The 16,067-nt window shown below is 42.8% G+C and overlaps 1 protein-coding gene across 1 annotated transcript; it reads right to left on the bottom strand.

The window, feature by feature from the left end:
• On the bottom strand, nucleotides 1–14,478 carry LOC131190380 (E3 ubiquitin-protein ligase TRIM39-like). Its single transcript, XM_058167700.1, has 8 exons — nucleotides 14,074–14,478; nucleotides 11,838–11,864; nucleotides 11,617–11,712; nucleotides 7,283–7,513; nucleotides 4,360–4,382; nucleotides 3,550–3,668; nucleotides 2,173–2,205; nucleotides 1–708 (listed from the first exon to the last, which is right to left on the bottom strand). The coding sequence occupies exons 1-8, from the start codon at nucleotides 14,476–14,478 to the stop codon at nucleotides 191–193; spliced, it is 1,452 nt and encodes a 483-aa protein (XP_058023683.1). The 3' UTR covers nucleotides 1–190.
• Between the last annotated feature and the right edge of the window lie 1,589 nt (nucleotides 14,479–16,067).

Raw genomic sequence — 16,067 nt, 5'->3', positions numbered from 1 at the left:
TGCTTGGTTAGAAGCAAAAAGCTGGCGTTTTGAAAGAATTAGATTCGGACAAGAGTCCCCCCCCAAAAAAGGAAAAAAAGGCAAACTAAAGGTGTGGTTGATGTGTTGCTTGTCTCCTTTCTAAGGATGCGTCATGAAAATTGGAGTGCGGGGCTTTTAAAAGCCACCGACGTCCTTCCTTTCAGCTGATTTAGGGAGTCAGTGTGAGAACAGCCTTGTGAGAGAGGTGAAAAAAAGGAACAAAGGCCTCTTTGGAGACCGTGTTTGTGTAGGTGTGATGGAGTATGCTTGCTTCGTCGGCATCAAAGAAAGACACATGCTTCCCGGCGTAATTAAAAAAGACGCGAATCCTTCTCAGCTCCCGATTGGGTTGCAGCCGAGAATGATTTGGAGAGTCAAAAGCAAAATATTCATTGGCACGCTTCCCTATGGCCCAAATGCCACTTTTGGGCTCAATGGAGATTGCATTCTTTCTCCTCACAGATTTGCGGGCCACACCCACGGTCCATTCCCCCTCGTTGTCCATGGAAATGTCCCAATAGTTCCGGCCCTCCTTGAACTCCTCGCAGCCCAGCACGCTGTGGCTCGTGTCAAATCGTTTAGGAGTCTTTGGATAGTATTGCACCTCATTTCCCACTGTCACGCTTTTGCAGTCCTTCGATAGGATGAGCAGGGGGTGAGCCGTCTCCTTGTCTAAAGTTATCACCGCTGAAAGAGGGAAGAAGTAAAAGAAGCAAGCATGACATTGGGAGAGCAATGTCCTGTTCTGACCTAGGCTTCCTTAGAAAGTATACAGTACAATCTTAGCCCTGGCAAACCTCTTTTATTCATAACGGCTGTGAATTATTGTCATTCACAGTCCAAAAGGCTTTTCAAACAGTCTTTCAGGGGAATATTTATAAACACCCACCTTATCTCCCTTGGAATGCTGCCAGAGAACTAATTGCCAAATGCAGGGCAAGGTCAAACTTAGCAGAGTCAAACAGAACTTTCCAAAGCTTTAACTGACCAGATGAACTAATTGCATCCTGCAAAAGCTCACGTCCCGTTTGCTCCTCTTTTATGTCTTATGGGAAGGGCCAATCATTCATTCATCATTCATTCATTCATTCATTCATTCATTCATTCATTCATTCATTCATTCATTCATTCATTTATTTATTTATTTATTTATTTATTTATTTATTTATTTATTTATTTATTTATTTATTTTATTAGATTTTTATACCGCCCTTCTCCCGAAGGACTCAGGGCAGTTCACAGCCAGAGAATAAAAACCCACAATATACACATTAAAACAGAAATTTAAAACCAAGCATATTACAAAGGTGGCCGAAATTTAAAAAATTTAAAAGCCTAAAATTAATAAATAATCCCAATTAAAATTTAATAAAACTTTTAAGCCAGTCCCGCTTGAATAAATAAATGCGTTTTCAGCTCACGGCAAAAAGTCCAAAGATCAGGCACTTGGCGTAAACCAGGGGGAAGTTCGTTCCAAAGCGTAGGAGCTCCAACAGAGAAGGCCCTACCCCTGGGGGCCGCCAGCCGACATTGTTTGGCGGACGGCACCCTGAGAAGACCCTCTCTGTGTTAGCGTACGGGTCGGTGGGAGGCATAAGGTAACAGCAGGCGGTCCCGTAAGTACCTGGGCCCTAAGCCATGGAGCGCTTTAAAGGTGGTGACCAAAATCTTAAAGCGCACCCGAAAGACCACAGGGAGCCAGTGCAGACTGCACAGTAGTGGTGTTACATGGGAGCAACGAGTGGCTCCCATTATTACTCGCGCAGCTGCATTCTGGACTAGCTGCAGCCTCCGGGTGCACTTCAAGGGCAGCCCCATGTAGAGAGCATTGCAATAATCCAAACGAGAAGTGACAAGAGCGTGAGTAAGCATCTCCAAGCCTTACTCCCAAGTCGACCCTGTTTTCTTGATTGTTCTTGTCTTCTGGCAGATCTGTGCATGTGCACACTGGGAACAGGCTCCCGCTCTTCTTCTGCCTCGCTGATGTCAGACTCTGGAGGTTCCAGAGGCAGCAAAGAACTACCAGACGGCCTTGTCCCCCTCTCTGCCTCCGACTCAGAGCCCTTTTCCGAGCCTTCCCCAGACTCCTGGACTGACCCATGTTCCTGAACAACCTCCCTAAGTTTAGTCTATGCAAGTCCGGAAACTTACCTTGCTGCAAAGACAACCCCAATTTCAGACTTTCTGGAGAAGAAAACAAAGTTTGATCATGCAAATTGGCTTCATTTGTTCTTTTTAATACTCTCTATTATTCCCCCTGCTCCAGTGGTGAAATCCAATTTTTTTTTACTACTGGTTTTGTGGGCGTGGCTTGGTGGGTGTGGCAGGGGAAGGATACTGCAAAATACCCATTCCCTCCCCACTCCAGGGGAAGGATACTGCAAAATACCCATTCCCTCCCCACTCCAGGGAAAGATACTACAAAATCCCTATTCCCTCCCCACTCCAGGGGAAAGGATACTGCAAAATCCCCATTCCCTCCCCACTCCAGGGGAAGGATACTGCAAAATCCCCATTCCCTCCCCACTCCAGGGGAAAGGATACTGCAAAATCCCCATTCCCTCCCTACTCCAGGGGAAAGATACTGCAAAATCCCATTCCCTCCCACTCCTGGGGAAGGATACTGCAAAATCCCCATTCCCTCCCCACTCCGGGGGGAAGGCTATTGCAAAATCCCCATTCCCTCCCCACTCCGGGGAGAAGGCTATTGCAAAATCCCCATTCCCTCCCCACTCCGGGGGGGGGATGGCTATTGCAAAATCTCCATTCCCACCCCACTCTGAGGTCATCCAGAGGTGGTATTTGCTGGTTCTCCGAACTACTCAAAATTTCCACTGCTGGTTCTCCACAACCTGTCAGAACCTGCTGGATTTCATCCCTGCCCTGCTCCCTTGCTGGCATGCAGATGGCCCTTCTTAAGTCAACAGTTCCCTTCCTAAAGTTTGTGAATCATTTTAGTTCAATGCAACACTAAATAAGAAAACAACTCAGCTGACTTTATAAAACACAGAGGTATGCAAAATAGCAAATAAATAAATAAATCCTAAACTACAATATAAAGGAATTTGTTTAATGAGGCTTGGGGTGGTTGGTGTGTAGAAGCATGACCACCGAGAGAACCTGGTACTGGTAGTCCTCAACTTACAACCATTTGGGTAAATGACCATTCAAAGTTAACAATAGCACTGAAAAAACTGACTTATGACTGTTTTTCACACTTACAACCATAACAGCGTCAGCAGGGTCACAATGTGGATGCTTGGCAACTGGCAGATACTTATGACGGCTGCAGTGTCCCGTGGTCATCTTTGTGACCTTCTGACAAGCCAAGTCAATGGGGAAGCCAAGTTCACTTAACAACCGTGGTATTAACAACTGCAAGGTTTCACTTAACAACGGTGGCAAGAAACGCCACAAAACGGGATAAAGCTCACGTAACAACTATCTTACTTAGCAACAGAAATGTTGGGCTCAATTGTGGTTGTAAGTTGAGGACTGCCGGTATATATTGACCAGCGTCCTATTTACCTTGGAATTGGCTGACGGCACACTTCAGAAAGATGTTAGCATCCCATACATTCCATATTTCCCATTGATTGTTAGGAGGAAAAAGCTTAAGATGTTGCAGAATCTCCTTCTTTTTACACCTGGTAGGAAATGGAGTATTAATTCATTTTCTTTCTTTTTTTTCATTTATTTATTCATATAATAGCTGGACGCCCATGCGTTACTGCAAAACTATGAGCTCGGGCTTGATAAATTGACACTTACAGCCTGAAACTTAATGTAGAATGTGTAACTCCGTGGCATCAGAGTGTGTTAATATAATGCAACTGGCAGTTGGAACAGAGAGGGAGGGGGAGTAGAATGTCCCAGTCTGCAGCATTCATTTGGCTAGCATCCTGTCAGTGTTGAGAGAGTTGAGGGGTGTTTGGAAACTCAAACAGTATTTGCTGTGTGATCAAGAAGGAGACAGGAAGGAGGCTGGCCGTGGCTTAGCTTAACTGTTCTGTAGTAAAGCAGCTGTACTTCCTGCTGTGAAAGTAAAACTGAAAGTGAAACTCCTCTCCTCTGTGTTTTGCATTTGGAACAGATTTCTTTTCAGGTGGGGAGGGGAAGTGGAACTCCTTAGCATCAGAACGTGTTGATAATAATATAGGAAATACAAATGCTCTGATGGTCATTTGGAAAAATCCTTTCTTAGTGAGCACCTGGAAACCAAGAGGAACATACATGGTAAATTTCAAGTTTGTAGGCTTTACGGTTCTCGAGATTTTGTGATTACGGCGTAAATGGTTTTCGCTTTTATGTATATAGATTGTTTTCGGATCAACTTACTTCTCCAGAGTGCTGCTTATATCCTAGAAGAAAAAGAAAACAATTTCAGTACTGGTCACAGACCATTCTGAAAGTTAAAATGTTGATAGCAACTCATATTTGGGCTGATCAAAGAACCATCCACTTAGCATAGGAAGGAGAACAGGTTAAACCTGGAATCATGATCATAATTTGCAGTCATAAATTGAGGCATCACGTGACTAAATTCAAAGTTACGACTGCTTTTTTTATGACTGTCATTACATGAACACCGTGGTCATTAAGTGAATTCATTTTTCCCCATGGGCATTTTTTTTGCTGGAAAGTGGAACCAAACGACTAGAAACTAGCAAAAAAATAATAATCACAAATTACAGTCACATGACCACAGGACACTATAAACAGCCATAAAGGTGAGCAGGTTGCCTTATACATTGTAAGCCGCCCTGAGTCTTCGGAGAAGGGCGGGGTATAAATGTAAAAAAAAAAAAAAAAAGTGCCCAAACTGTGATGATTACAGCCCTACAGGTGTGCATGTGTGCAGCCATCGTAACTCCAAAAACACATTGCTAGTCGGTTGAGGGAGGTCCACTATAACAGCCATTAAGCAATCAGTTGAGGATTGCCTGTATTGGAAAATTGAGAAACTTGAATTAAAGACACCTTTGTGGAAAGGTACAACGGTTCAAGTTGCATTTCAGCACAGAAAAGGTAGGGCATTTGTGGCCATCCAATTAAAGCTGACCTATACTTTCTAGTCAACAGCTAGGTCAATGGTGATAGATGGTAGGATTTGAAGATCAGCAAGATCTAGAACAGAATAACAGAGTGTCAAGGTTCCAGAAAAACCTCTTCTGCATAAAAAAACTCAGAAGCCATTGTTTTTCAGAGTTCTTTACTAGCATGAGGAAACTGGCACACGATGAGTGAAATTCCAAAACTGAATTTCCGGATTCTTCTCCCAGTTATACAAACCCCAAAAGTCCCACCCCCCTGACCCCTTTGATGGTCACATGGTCCCACGTTCTCCCAGTTCATTCGAATATCTTCTTGCCACTCTTCCTGCAGATGTGAACACCATCCGACCTTGACCGCTTGAAGAATGTTAACATACCCCTCAGCCCCCTTCTCCCCCTCAGGGGAAAAATGTGGCAGCGTCTGGAACCCTAAAGTCTAGTATGGTTTCCAAGCCTGACACAGAGTTGGATGGGACCTTGGAGGTCTTCTAAGTCCAACCCCCTGCTCAAGGCAGGAGACCCTATACCAGTGATGGCAAACCATCACTGCCATCGTGCGCATGCATCTGGGCAGCTGCCCAGGGTGCATGTGCGTGCCCGAAAATGAACTTCCGGTTTCAGCTACTGAACTTATGGTTTCAGCCAGCTACTCTTCCGGGTTTCTGACATGCATGTGAACTTGACGATCAACTGGCTGGCGCACATGCTCACGCAGGAAAACGGAAAACCAGCTCTTCCAGTTTCCGGCACTGCCGCATGCAAAAGGCCAGCTGATTGTCACGTGCGTATATGCGCCAGAAACCCGAAAGAAGAGTGGGCAATGCTGCACGTGCCAGGCGACATGGTTCCACATGCTACTTTGTGCACCCGGGCCATAGGTGCACCATCACAGCCCTATACCATTTCAAAGAAATGGTTGTCCAATCACTTCTTAAAAGCCTCCAGCGCTGGAGCTCCCACAACTTCTGGAGGCAAGTTATTCCACTGATTAATTGTTCGAACTGTCAGGAAATTTCTCCTCAGTTCTAGGTTGCTTCTCTCCTTGATTAGTGTCCACCCATTGCTTCTTGTCCTGCCCTCAGGAGTTTTGGAGAATAAGTTGACTCCCTCCTCTTTGTGGCAGCATCTGAGATACTGGAACACTGCTATCTCATCATCCCTAGTCTTTCTTTTTTCCACATTAAATTAAACATGCCCAGTTCCTGCAATTATTCTTCATATGTTTTAGCCTCCGGTCCCCTAATCATCTTTGGTAGATAGATAGATAGATAGAATTCTTTATTGGCCAAGTGTGTCTTTGGTGCATATGCTCTCAGTGTACATAAAAGAAAAGATATGTTCGTCAAGAATCATAAGGTACAACACTTAATGATAGTCATAGGGTACAAATAAGCAATCAAATCATACTAGGAAACAATATAAATAATAAGGATACAGCAACAAGTTACAGTCGTACAGATGGGTGAAAGGAACGATGAGAATTGTGTTGCTGTTCTCTTCACTCTTTCTAGAGCAGGAATCAGCAACCTGCGGCTGTGGAGCCACATGTGGCTCTTCCACCCCTCTGCTGCAGCTCCCTGGCACTCAAAATATGTGTCACAACCACCAATGTGCGACATCCGCCATCACGCGATTTATTGAGCTTTTCAACCCCCGGTAGGCCAATCATGGATAAATCCAAGAAAAGGAAAGTTTCAGAAGAAAACAGAACATTTAATTCAACTACATATGCTTGTTTTGTGGCTGCTCAAGAAATAGTCAGGCAAAGGAATGGTTTTGTGGCTCCCGGTGTTTTCTTTTCTGTGGGAAACAGGTCCAAATGGCTCTCTGAGTGTTTAAGGTTGCAGACCCCTGTTCTAGAGTCTCAACATCTTTTTTTATATTGTGGCAACCAAATGGTTCTCTGGTGGGCTTCAGGTTCCCACTCCTACTAGGAGGAGGGTTCACTAAATACAATGTGGAACATACTTCTGAGTAACCCATCTAATATTGTGCCAATGGGAAAACATGGCCTGTGGCCGTCTAGATGCAAGGAAACTACGACTCCCAGCATTCAGCACCTTTTGGATATGCTTCGTTTAGGCTGTTGGGAATTGAAGTTCACTGTCTGCAGAGCCCCAGGTTTCCAACTGATAAATAATGAACACAGGAATAGAATTTAATTATTCTGGTAATAAACCTCTCTTGGGAGATATCTACCAGCTTACCTGCAGGAGGTCATTTCCTTGCTGGCTACATTTCTTCTGCAATTCTCGCATCATCTTATCGCAAGAAGAGAATTCCTGAAAAAGCTCATCCATCCGTTCCTCCCGCTTCTGGAAGACATTCTTCTCCACCTCGCTGATTCTGCTGATCTGAATGTGCTCTTCGCTGTTCAGAAAGCGGCGTAGCCCCTCAAACGTATCCCCCATCTCTTTCTTCAAGGTCTCCGTCGCTTTCTTTCGGAAGTCCAAAGAAAGAAAAAGGTGTCAACCCTGAAGCTGGCCTGACTTCAGTGCTGACACACTGGAGAAGACGGATAGGGAGGCGGGAATAGAGATATTTGGGGTGTAGTAGTCAAAACAAAACATTTTCACACAGCCACAAAAAGCTCAAAAACCAACTTTCACACTTTACACACACACAACTCTCACACACACACACACACAAAATGCCATATACAGCTTTCTGAGATTTTGTGTGTTTGTGTAGTTAGAGTGAAACATTACAGAAACACACCAAATCTCAGAAAGCTGCACAAATATTTTATTTTATTATTTTATTTTATTTTATTGTGGACTTCAAATCCCAGAGTTCCTCAGCTAGCAAAGCAGGAAGTCAAAGCAAGCTTTTTTTTTTCCTTCAGTAGCTGAAGAAAGCATGCAGTTGCAGCCGGAAAGGAGCAGTAATTATAGGTAAGTGAGGAGGGGGAATTGGCTGGGCATGGGTGGGGGCTCTTGTAAGTTGGGGCTGTTAAGAAGTGAGTTCAAAAGCTTGTGAGGATCAGGAAACTCCTCTGGGATCGCCAGAGGAGGCTTTTAAATCCTGGGGTTTTTTTCTTTTTTTTCCTCCCCTTTGGCTGAAGAGGGTTTTTTAAAAAAAACTTTTAAAGGATTTTGATGATCTCTGCTCAGCCTCGCGATCATCAGAGGGTTTTTTTTTTTACTTTTAAAGGCATGTTTCGGCTGAAGAAAAACTTTTAAAAGTAAAAAAAAAAACCTCTGCTGATGGTGCAGCTCAGCAGAAGCAGGGGGGGCAGGGCCAGGGATTTTTGCTACTGGTCCTCCGAACCAGCAGCTGCCATCGCTACCTAATCGGGGGAGCCGGTGCGAACCGGGAGCATTTCACCCCTGCCCCCCTCCCCCTCGATAATAAGGCCAAGCCCTTATTTCAGGGTTCAAAAAGATATAAGACAGGGTCTTATTTTCGGGGAAACACGGTAACAGCTGGACAGTATCCTGATTGGACCATGTGACTGTTTTGAGAAAGTGACAAACTTTTACTTTGAATTAGGTGGAAACCGCGGGAATATTCAGAGTCGGTTTTCAACAGCCTGTGCCAATATGACATATCCAATAAACCTGTTCTTTGAGGAAATTGCCTGCCTCAAGGTTTTGTTTGCTATGAGTATGTTACTTGGAACCCTGATAAAGGGCATGTCAGAACTGGCCACTAATGCATTATTATGCATGAAAGTGATTTAACAGAGAAACGTTTGATGCCAAAAATGCATTTGAGCTCTGCGAATTTCTTTACAATTCCCTCGGGAATCTTTCCAGATCCAGGTAGTCCTCAACTTTCCACAGTTCATTTAGTGACCGTTCGAAATGACAATGGCACTGCAAAAAGTGACTTATGACCATTTATCACACGACGGTTGCAGCATCCCCATGGTCATGTGATCAAAATTCGGATGCTTGGCAACTGACTCACATTTGTGACGGTTGCGGTGTCCCAGAGTCATGTGATCCCCGTTTGCGACCTTCTGACAAGCAAAGTCAATGGGGAAGCTAGATTCACTTACAGACAGGTTACTAACTTAACAACTGCAATGATTCAACTTAACAACCATGGCAAGGAAAGGCATAAAATGGGGCTCAATTGTGTTCGTAAGTCGAGGACCATACCTGTAATTTTGCAGAGAATAAGTAACATTAGTTGCTGTGCGCCAGCTCAACATAGATTCCTGTGGCTTTTGATGCAATTATAAATTTGATATTTGTAAGGAATAAAGAAATAATTGGGGATTTTTTTACAAATAGCAATAGTATTTAGTCTTATATATCACCCCATAGTGCTTTATAACAGGGGTCGCCAACCTTTCAGACCTCAGGGACCACTAAATTCATAATTTTAAATCCAGCAGTCCACCAATATGAATTTTTTTAAAAAGATAAATAGTATCTTATTTACTATTTTACAAATAGTAAAAATGCAAGTAATTTTTCTGCAGATCACCAAAATTTTCTCGCAGATCACCAGTGGCAGCTGCTTTATAGCACCCTCTGGGCGTCTTACCATGTCAGCATTATTTGTATATTGCCCCCAACAATCTGGGTCCTCATTTTATCAACCTCAAAGGGATAAAAGGCTGAGTCAACCTTGAGCCTCGTCAGGATCGAACTCATGGCTGTGGGCAGTTAGCCTGCAATACTGTACTTTAACAACTGCGCCGCCATGGCTCCCCCAAACATTCTGTGAGGCACACAAATATTTTTTCTGACAACTGTAAATGAAGAGAAATAATGACAATCAGGCATGAAGCCACCTTGTAAGTTCAAAACCATGGTGAGTGAGCTCTGAATTCAAGACTTTCTGGCTTCTTACAATCCCTTCACACGTCCTAGCATTTGTCCAGAAATGAGAGGTAGTCCTCAACTTATGACTGAAACGTGGTCCAGAATTTCCATTACTCAGCAAGGCAGTTTACTGAGTTGTGCCCAATTTTATGACCCCTTTTGCCATGGTTGTTAAGCAAATTCCTTAAGCCATTGTTAAGCGAACCGTATTATTGTTGACTAGCTCTGATGATGTTACCTAGTTTGGGTAATGAAACATCTGCAAGAAAACAACCAAGCCCAGAGAGCACCAAGGACCACTCATTTCAACCCTGAGCTACAAACATTCTTTATCAGACTTCATGACTGAGATTTGTTCCATATCAGAGACCAGATTTCGAATACATCAGGGATCAATATATTCTCTACTTAGTCCTGCGGAAAAATCAGGTGGAACAACAGCTGCCGACTTCCTTCTATCGGTCCATGATAGAAAGTGTCCTCACATACTGAGAACAGAACAGAACAGAACAGAACAGAACAGAACAGAACAGAACAGAACAGAATAGAATAGAATAGAATTTTTATTGGCCTTCCTTCCATAACAGTATGTTCTTTCCATAACAGTATGGTAGGCTGGTTTAACAGCTACGGATAGGAAGGTACTACAGAGAGTGATCCATTCGGCACACAAGAAACCATTGGTTGCCCTCTAACACCACTGGATGACATCACCAGATCTCGCTGTTTCAGCAAAGTAAGGAAGATACTTAGGGATGATTCACACCCTGGCCAGTGTCTCTTTTCACTTTTACCATTGGGCAGAAGACACAGAAGTATAGCCAGGAGGACAAACAGGTTTAAAAACAGCTTCTACTCATGGGCTGTCAGACTCCTAAACACAATCACAATCACTCCACGTACGTACGTATGGAAATGTATGACTAATTTTTTCCTTTCCCCAATTACTTGTATAAGGATTATTCTCTATACCAGGGGTCTGCAAACTTGGCTCTTTTAAGACTTGTGGACTTCAACTCCCAGGGTTCCTTAGCCAGCTTTGTTTTGCTGGCTGAGGTACTCTGGGAGTTGAAGTCCACAAGTCTTAAAAGAGCCAAGTTTGCAGACCCCTGCTCTATACTATTCATGTTGTCTTGTATTTTCTGTTATGGATTGCACCAGTCAAGGTTAAACCAATTTCATTGTATACATGATGTACAATGACAATAAAGACTATTATTATTATTATTTGTCAGGGTTCCAAGTAACAACCCCAACAAAAGAAAACTCCGAGGCTTGAGTTTCCATTTTAAGTTGGTGGACAATTTGAAGTTCCATTTTATTAGAGATGTCATATTGGCACATCTGGGAAAACCCGAATCTGAAAGCTTCCAAGTTTTCCCCACCCAAAAGAAACTCCAAGTCCCTGACCAGCATCTGCATGTCCATCACATGGCCCAATCAATACACCGTCCCAACTAGAGATGCCTCCCAGTTTCAGCCGTTTAGGTGCAGGGCAAGATGTCCTTGACTCTCTGAGAAAGGAATGTTATTTTGACCCATGCTCCATACAATCCCACCTCCCAGTTTCCCACAGTAGTAAATGTGGCAGGCCTGAAGATCCAATGAAAAAGATGGCTTCCAGGCCTGACATCATCATCATCATCATCATTATTGATTCCTCCAAATGAAGGATGCCATTCCACACATTTACGAATTAAAAGTAATTCACTTTTTTAAAAAAAAATCTTACATAGTGACTTGCCAGCAACATCAACACTTACGGTTACATCTAGGCTTTCTTTTTCTATACACGTTTTACGCCTCAGAATTGCACTTTTCTGATTCTCTATATAAACAAGGAACTCGCGGAAATAATCCTAGGGAGCAAAAAACATAAGTTTGTTCAGAAGGTCATCTGTCATTAATAACAATCTGTCATTAATAATTAATAACATTAATGTCATTTCCTTCATTAAAATCAGTAACCAAATTGTTTTAGTACCATCTCTTTTGCTTTATCAAGCCACCACTTTCTTCACCACAAGCAAACATTTCTTGAACGATAGCCTATTTTTCACTTTTTCATTCTCAAGACTTCTTAGCTTCCCCATTCCCTTGGGGCCAGCTGAAGAATCACACAAAACTGCAATAAAAATGAGGAACCGACAGCTTTCCCGGTATTACGGACTACAACGCCCAAGAGCCCAAAATAGCTGGACCAAGAGTTAAGAGGGAGACACTATAAGAGCAGAGTCATGTTAGATAGGCTTTTTGATTAACCCGCAGATAGTCCTCGACTTACAACAGTTCGTTTAGTGACCAAAGTTACAACGGCACTGGAAAAAAAAATGACTTATGACCATTTTTCACACTTATAAATGTTGCCACATCTCCATGGTCACAGGATCAAAAATTGGGTGCTTGCAACTGACTCACATTTATGACGGTTGCAATGTCTCGGACTTGTGTGATCACCTTTTGTGATCTTCTGATTAAGTAGAGTCAATGGGGAAGAAGCCCCAGGGGAAGGTCCTTCTCTGTGGGGGCTCCTACCCTCCGGAACGAACTTCCCCCTGGACTGCGTCAACTGCCTGACCTTCGGACCTTTTGCCGCGAGCTGAAGACGTATTTGTTCATTCGCGCAGGACTGGCTTAGGAATTTTAAATTTTAAAGAGTTTTAATTTTAATATTTATATTTGATACAAATTTTATGGGGTTTTTTAATGGTATAAATGTTTTAAATTTTTGGCCAAACATATAATAAGTTTTTTAACCATTGTTTTTATCTGTACATTGTCATTGTTTTTATTGTGGCTGTGAACCGCCCTGAGTCCTTGGGGAGAAGGGCGGTATAAAAATCCAATAAATACTAAATACTAATACTAAACAACCGTGTTGCTAACTTAATAATTGCTTATTATTAATAATAAATGAAATGATTCACTTAAACTCATGTGGCAAGAAAGGTCGTAAAATGAAGCAAAACTCACTTAATGACTATCTCACTTAGCAATAGAAATTTGGGGCTCAGCTTTGATCGTAAGTCGAGGACTAACTGTATTTTATTAAAAGGCAGAAGATTTTGAGAGCTGTAATTCACTTAAAATGGGACCAATAATTTAGGGACATATGGGGACCACATGTTGCCCAAACCTGCCTTAATCCAGCCATGGTTTAGGGCAAATAATGGGAGGAAGTGGCAGCACATACAGAATTTACCACATGTGTCTGAAAGAAAAGCTCTTTAGGAATCAAACAATCAAATAAATTAAAATCAAAGCTTTTCAATCCTGCAGTACCTATAACTATCAAATCTGCTAAACAAATAATTCCCTCAACACTGTCAGACTATTTACTGAATCTGCGCTACTATTAATCGTTTCATAGTTCCCATCACCAATCTCTTTCCACTTATGACTGTATGACTATAACTTGTTGCTGGCAATCCTTATGATTTATATTGATATATTGACCATCAATTGTGTTGTAAATGTTGTACCTTGATGAACGTATCTTTTCTTTTATGTACACTGAGAGCATATGCACCAAGACAAATTCCTTGTGTGTCCAATCACACTTGGCCAATAAAAATTCTATTCTATTCTATTCTATTCTATTCTATTCTATTCTATTCTATTCTATTCTATTCTATTCTATTCTATTCATTACACCATCATATCATAAACTCTTTTCGAAGGAAAATTGTATGCAACAGACTACCTGATATATTTGTCTTTCATGCATTGCAATTCAAGGAGTCAAAATTCTCTAATTAGGCATTTTGGGTTTTTTTACTCAACGAATGGGAAAAGAATTCAGTTTTTTTTAAAGTTTTCTTTATTGTTTTTTTTAAGAAATCCATTTTCTGGCACATTTAAATCACTGAGTCCCCCCCCACCCACAACTTGGTAACTTTAAGATGTGTGGGGTCTTTGATGCTCTCTGAGCTTGCTTGTTTTCTCGCAGGCATTTCATTACCCAACTAGGTAACATCATCAGTGCTAGTTACCTAGTTTGAATAACGAAAGAAGTCTGCATGAAAACAAGCAAGCTCAGAGAGCACCAGGGCCTCTTCCTTTCAACCCTGACCTACAAATATTCTCTTTAAGATCTGTGGATTTCAATATCCAGTATCTCACAGCCAGTTCCCAGCCACATTTTTTAAAAAAATTTGTTGAAAAAAACAGACCATTATTATGCCAGCATTTTAGAAAAAGAGGATTTCCCATCCACCCACCTTAAATTCTTGGGTTGCTTGCTCCAAGGAGATCTTGATGTGACCTTCGTGATCTCTGGATCCAGCGCACCACTTGCAAAAGGGGGCTTGGTGATCCTTGCAGAAATATTTCCAAGGTGCCTGATGTTTCTCGCAGACCTCTTTGCCGCCTGCCTCCTGCTTCAGCTGTTCGAGCAACCTTGCAAATTTTTCCAGGGATTTGTTTGGGACAACGCCCTCCGTCTCGGTGACCATTTTGCACTGAGGGCAAATGTATTTCAATACAAACTCCCTCCAGTATTTCATAACGCAGTCGTGGCAGAAGTTGTGCCCACATGGAAGCATCACGGGATCTCTGAAATACTCCAGGCAAATGGAACAGGTCACTTCTGAGCAGAATATCTTGATGGTGTTCTCCTGATTCATGGTGCTAATGCCGAGAAGCTGAAGGCCGGTTTTGTTCTTCTCAGAGGATGGAATAATGTTTGAACATCAACGTTTAGGGAGAGCTCTGTTTTTTTAAAAATTTATTTATTTACTTATTCATTTATTTTTGCCACTCCTGCAAAGGTCAACCTATACAGAAGGAAAAGGAAACTCTGGTGAAATGGGATGGTCACCCATCTTGACAATCCCACTGTTGGAAGAAATGTCCATCTGGGTTCAGTTCCAAGTGGGGGGAGAAAGACACTGGAAACATGGTGGCTGTTTGAAAAAATGGTTTTAATGGTGGACAGGACCGCATGGCTTGAGATCCTGGGCAGAAAAAGGGCAGAGCTGCTGAGAGCGCCTGGGTTTTATGCCCTCTGTTGGGCTTTGAATTTGAGCTTGCATTCTGATTGGTTGTCAAGACTCCCATGGGCCCATGCAAACTCTGTAGATTGTCTTTTGAGTCCCAGGCTTGGTTGACTCTTGCTGGGTGATGATGTAATGAAAGGGCTTTGGGCAATTCCTACTATGGCTCTGCCTGAAGGAGGTAGATCTTTGTTATGTAGAATAGACTGGCCCAGGCCTTAATGGCCCATTGACAAAAATGGGGGCTGAGTTTCTGTCTCCCTTTTAGGGGAAATATATTCTGCCCTTTTAATATTTCCTAAAATATCTCGTTTTCCTAGGAGAGGGGTGGGTACTAACTTCCTGCACCACCAAAAAGCTTAGTTGTAGGCCTTCTAGTCCAGGGGTGTCAAACTGGATTTCTTTGAGGGCCAGATCAGCTTGTAGTTCTCCTTCGTGGACTGGCTGGGAGGGGAGATGGAATAGACGCCTCCTGCAGCACCCTGTTGGCCAAGGTACGGGGTATGGGGGGCATGCGAGGCCACTCTGAACCCAGTTTTCGGCCGGGCCAGCCTCCTGTAGCCTCCTGCTGGCCAAAACCAAGTGAGGGGCTGTCAGAGGCACTGCGGGCCAGTCCTTTGCTATTTCCAGGGCAGCCCCGCGGGACAGATTTAAGCATTCTGCAGGCCGGATCCAGTCCACGGGCCTTGAATTTGACACCCCTGTTCTAGTTCAATCCTCTGCTCAAGCAGGAGAACCTATACAACTTCGGACCAGTTTCTTTAAAAGCCTCCAGTGATGGAGCACCCACGATTTCTGAAGGCAAAGTAATTTATCTCACGGTCAGGAAATTTGTCCTTAGTTCTAGATCAGGGGTCTCCAACCTTAGTAACTTTAAGGTTTGTGGACTTCAACTCCCAGAGTTCCTCAGCCAGCTTTGCTGGCTGAGGAACTCTGGGAGTTGAAGTCCACAAACCTTAAAGTTACTAAGGTTGGAGACCCCTGTACTAGGTTGCTTCTCTCCTTGATTAGTTTCCATCCATATCTTATTTTTCCTGCCTTCTGGTGCTTTGGAAAGTAGGCTGACCCCCTCTTCTGTGTGACAACCTCTCAAATACTGTTGTTAACAACAAATCGTTGTTAATCAAGATAGTCCTCCATTTAAGGACTGATTTAAAACTTAAAACACAACTACAGAACTTCAAAAAAAGTTCTTTACAAAAAACAAAGAAACAAGACAT

The sequence above is a fragment of the Ahaetulla prasina genome, chromosome 2 (assembly GCF_028640845.1).
Source record: "Ahaetulla prasina isolate Xishuangbanna chromosome 2, ASM2864084v1, whole genome shotgun sequence".
NCBI classification, from domain to species: Eukaryota; Metazoa; Chordata; class Lepidosauria; order Squamata; family Colubridae; genus Ahaetulla; species Ahaetulla prasina.
Note: the sequence above shows the minus strand (reverse complement) of the source record. Positions and strands in the feature narration are given on the sequence as shown.

Excerpts from the sequence above, each read along its gene's own strand:
- LOC131190380 (XM_058167700.1), bottom strand. The coding sequence starts at position 14,478 with ATGAATCAGGAGAACACCATCAAGATATTCTGCTCAGAAGTGACCTGT. Across the intron at positions 7,514-11,616 it reads AAGAAAGCCTAGATGTAACC|AAAGCGACGGAGACCTTGAA; the intron begins GTAAGTGTTGAT and ends GACTTCCGAAAG. Across the intron at positions 4,383-7,282 it reads AAGGAAATGACCTCCTGCAG|GATATAAGCAGCACTCTGGA; the intron begins GTAAGCTGGTAG and ends TTTTTCTTCTAG.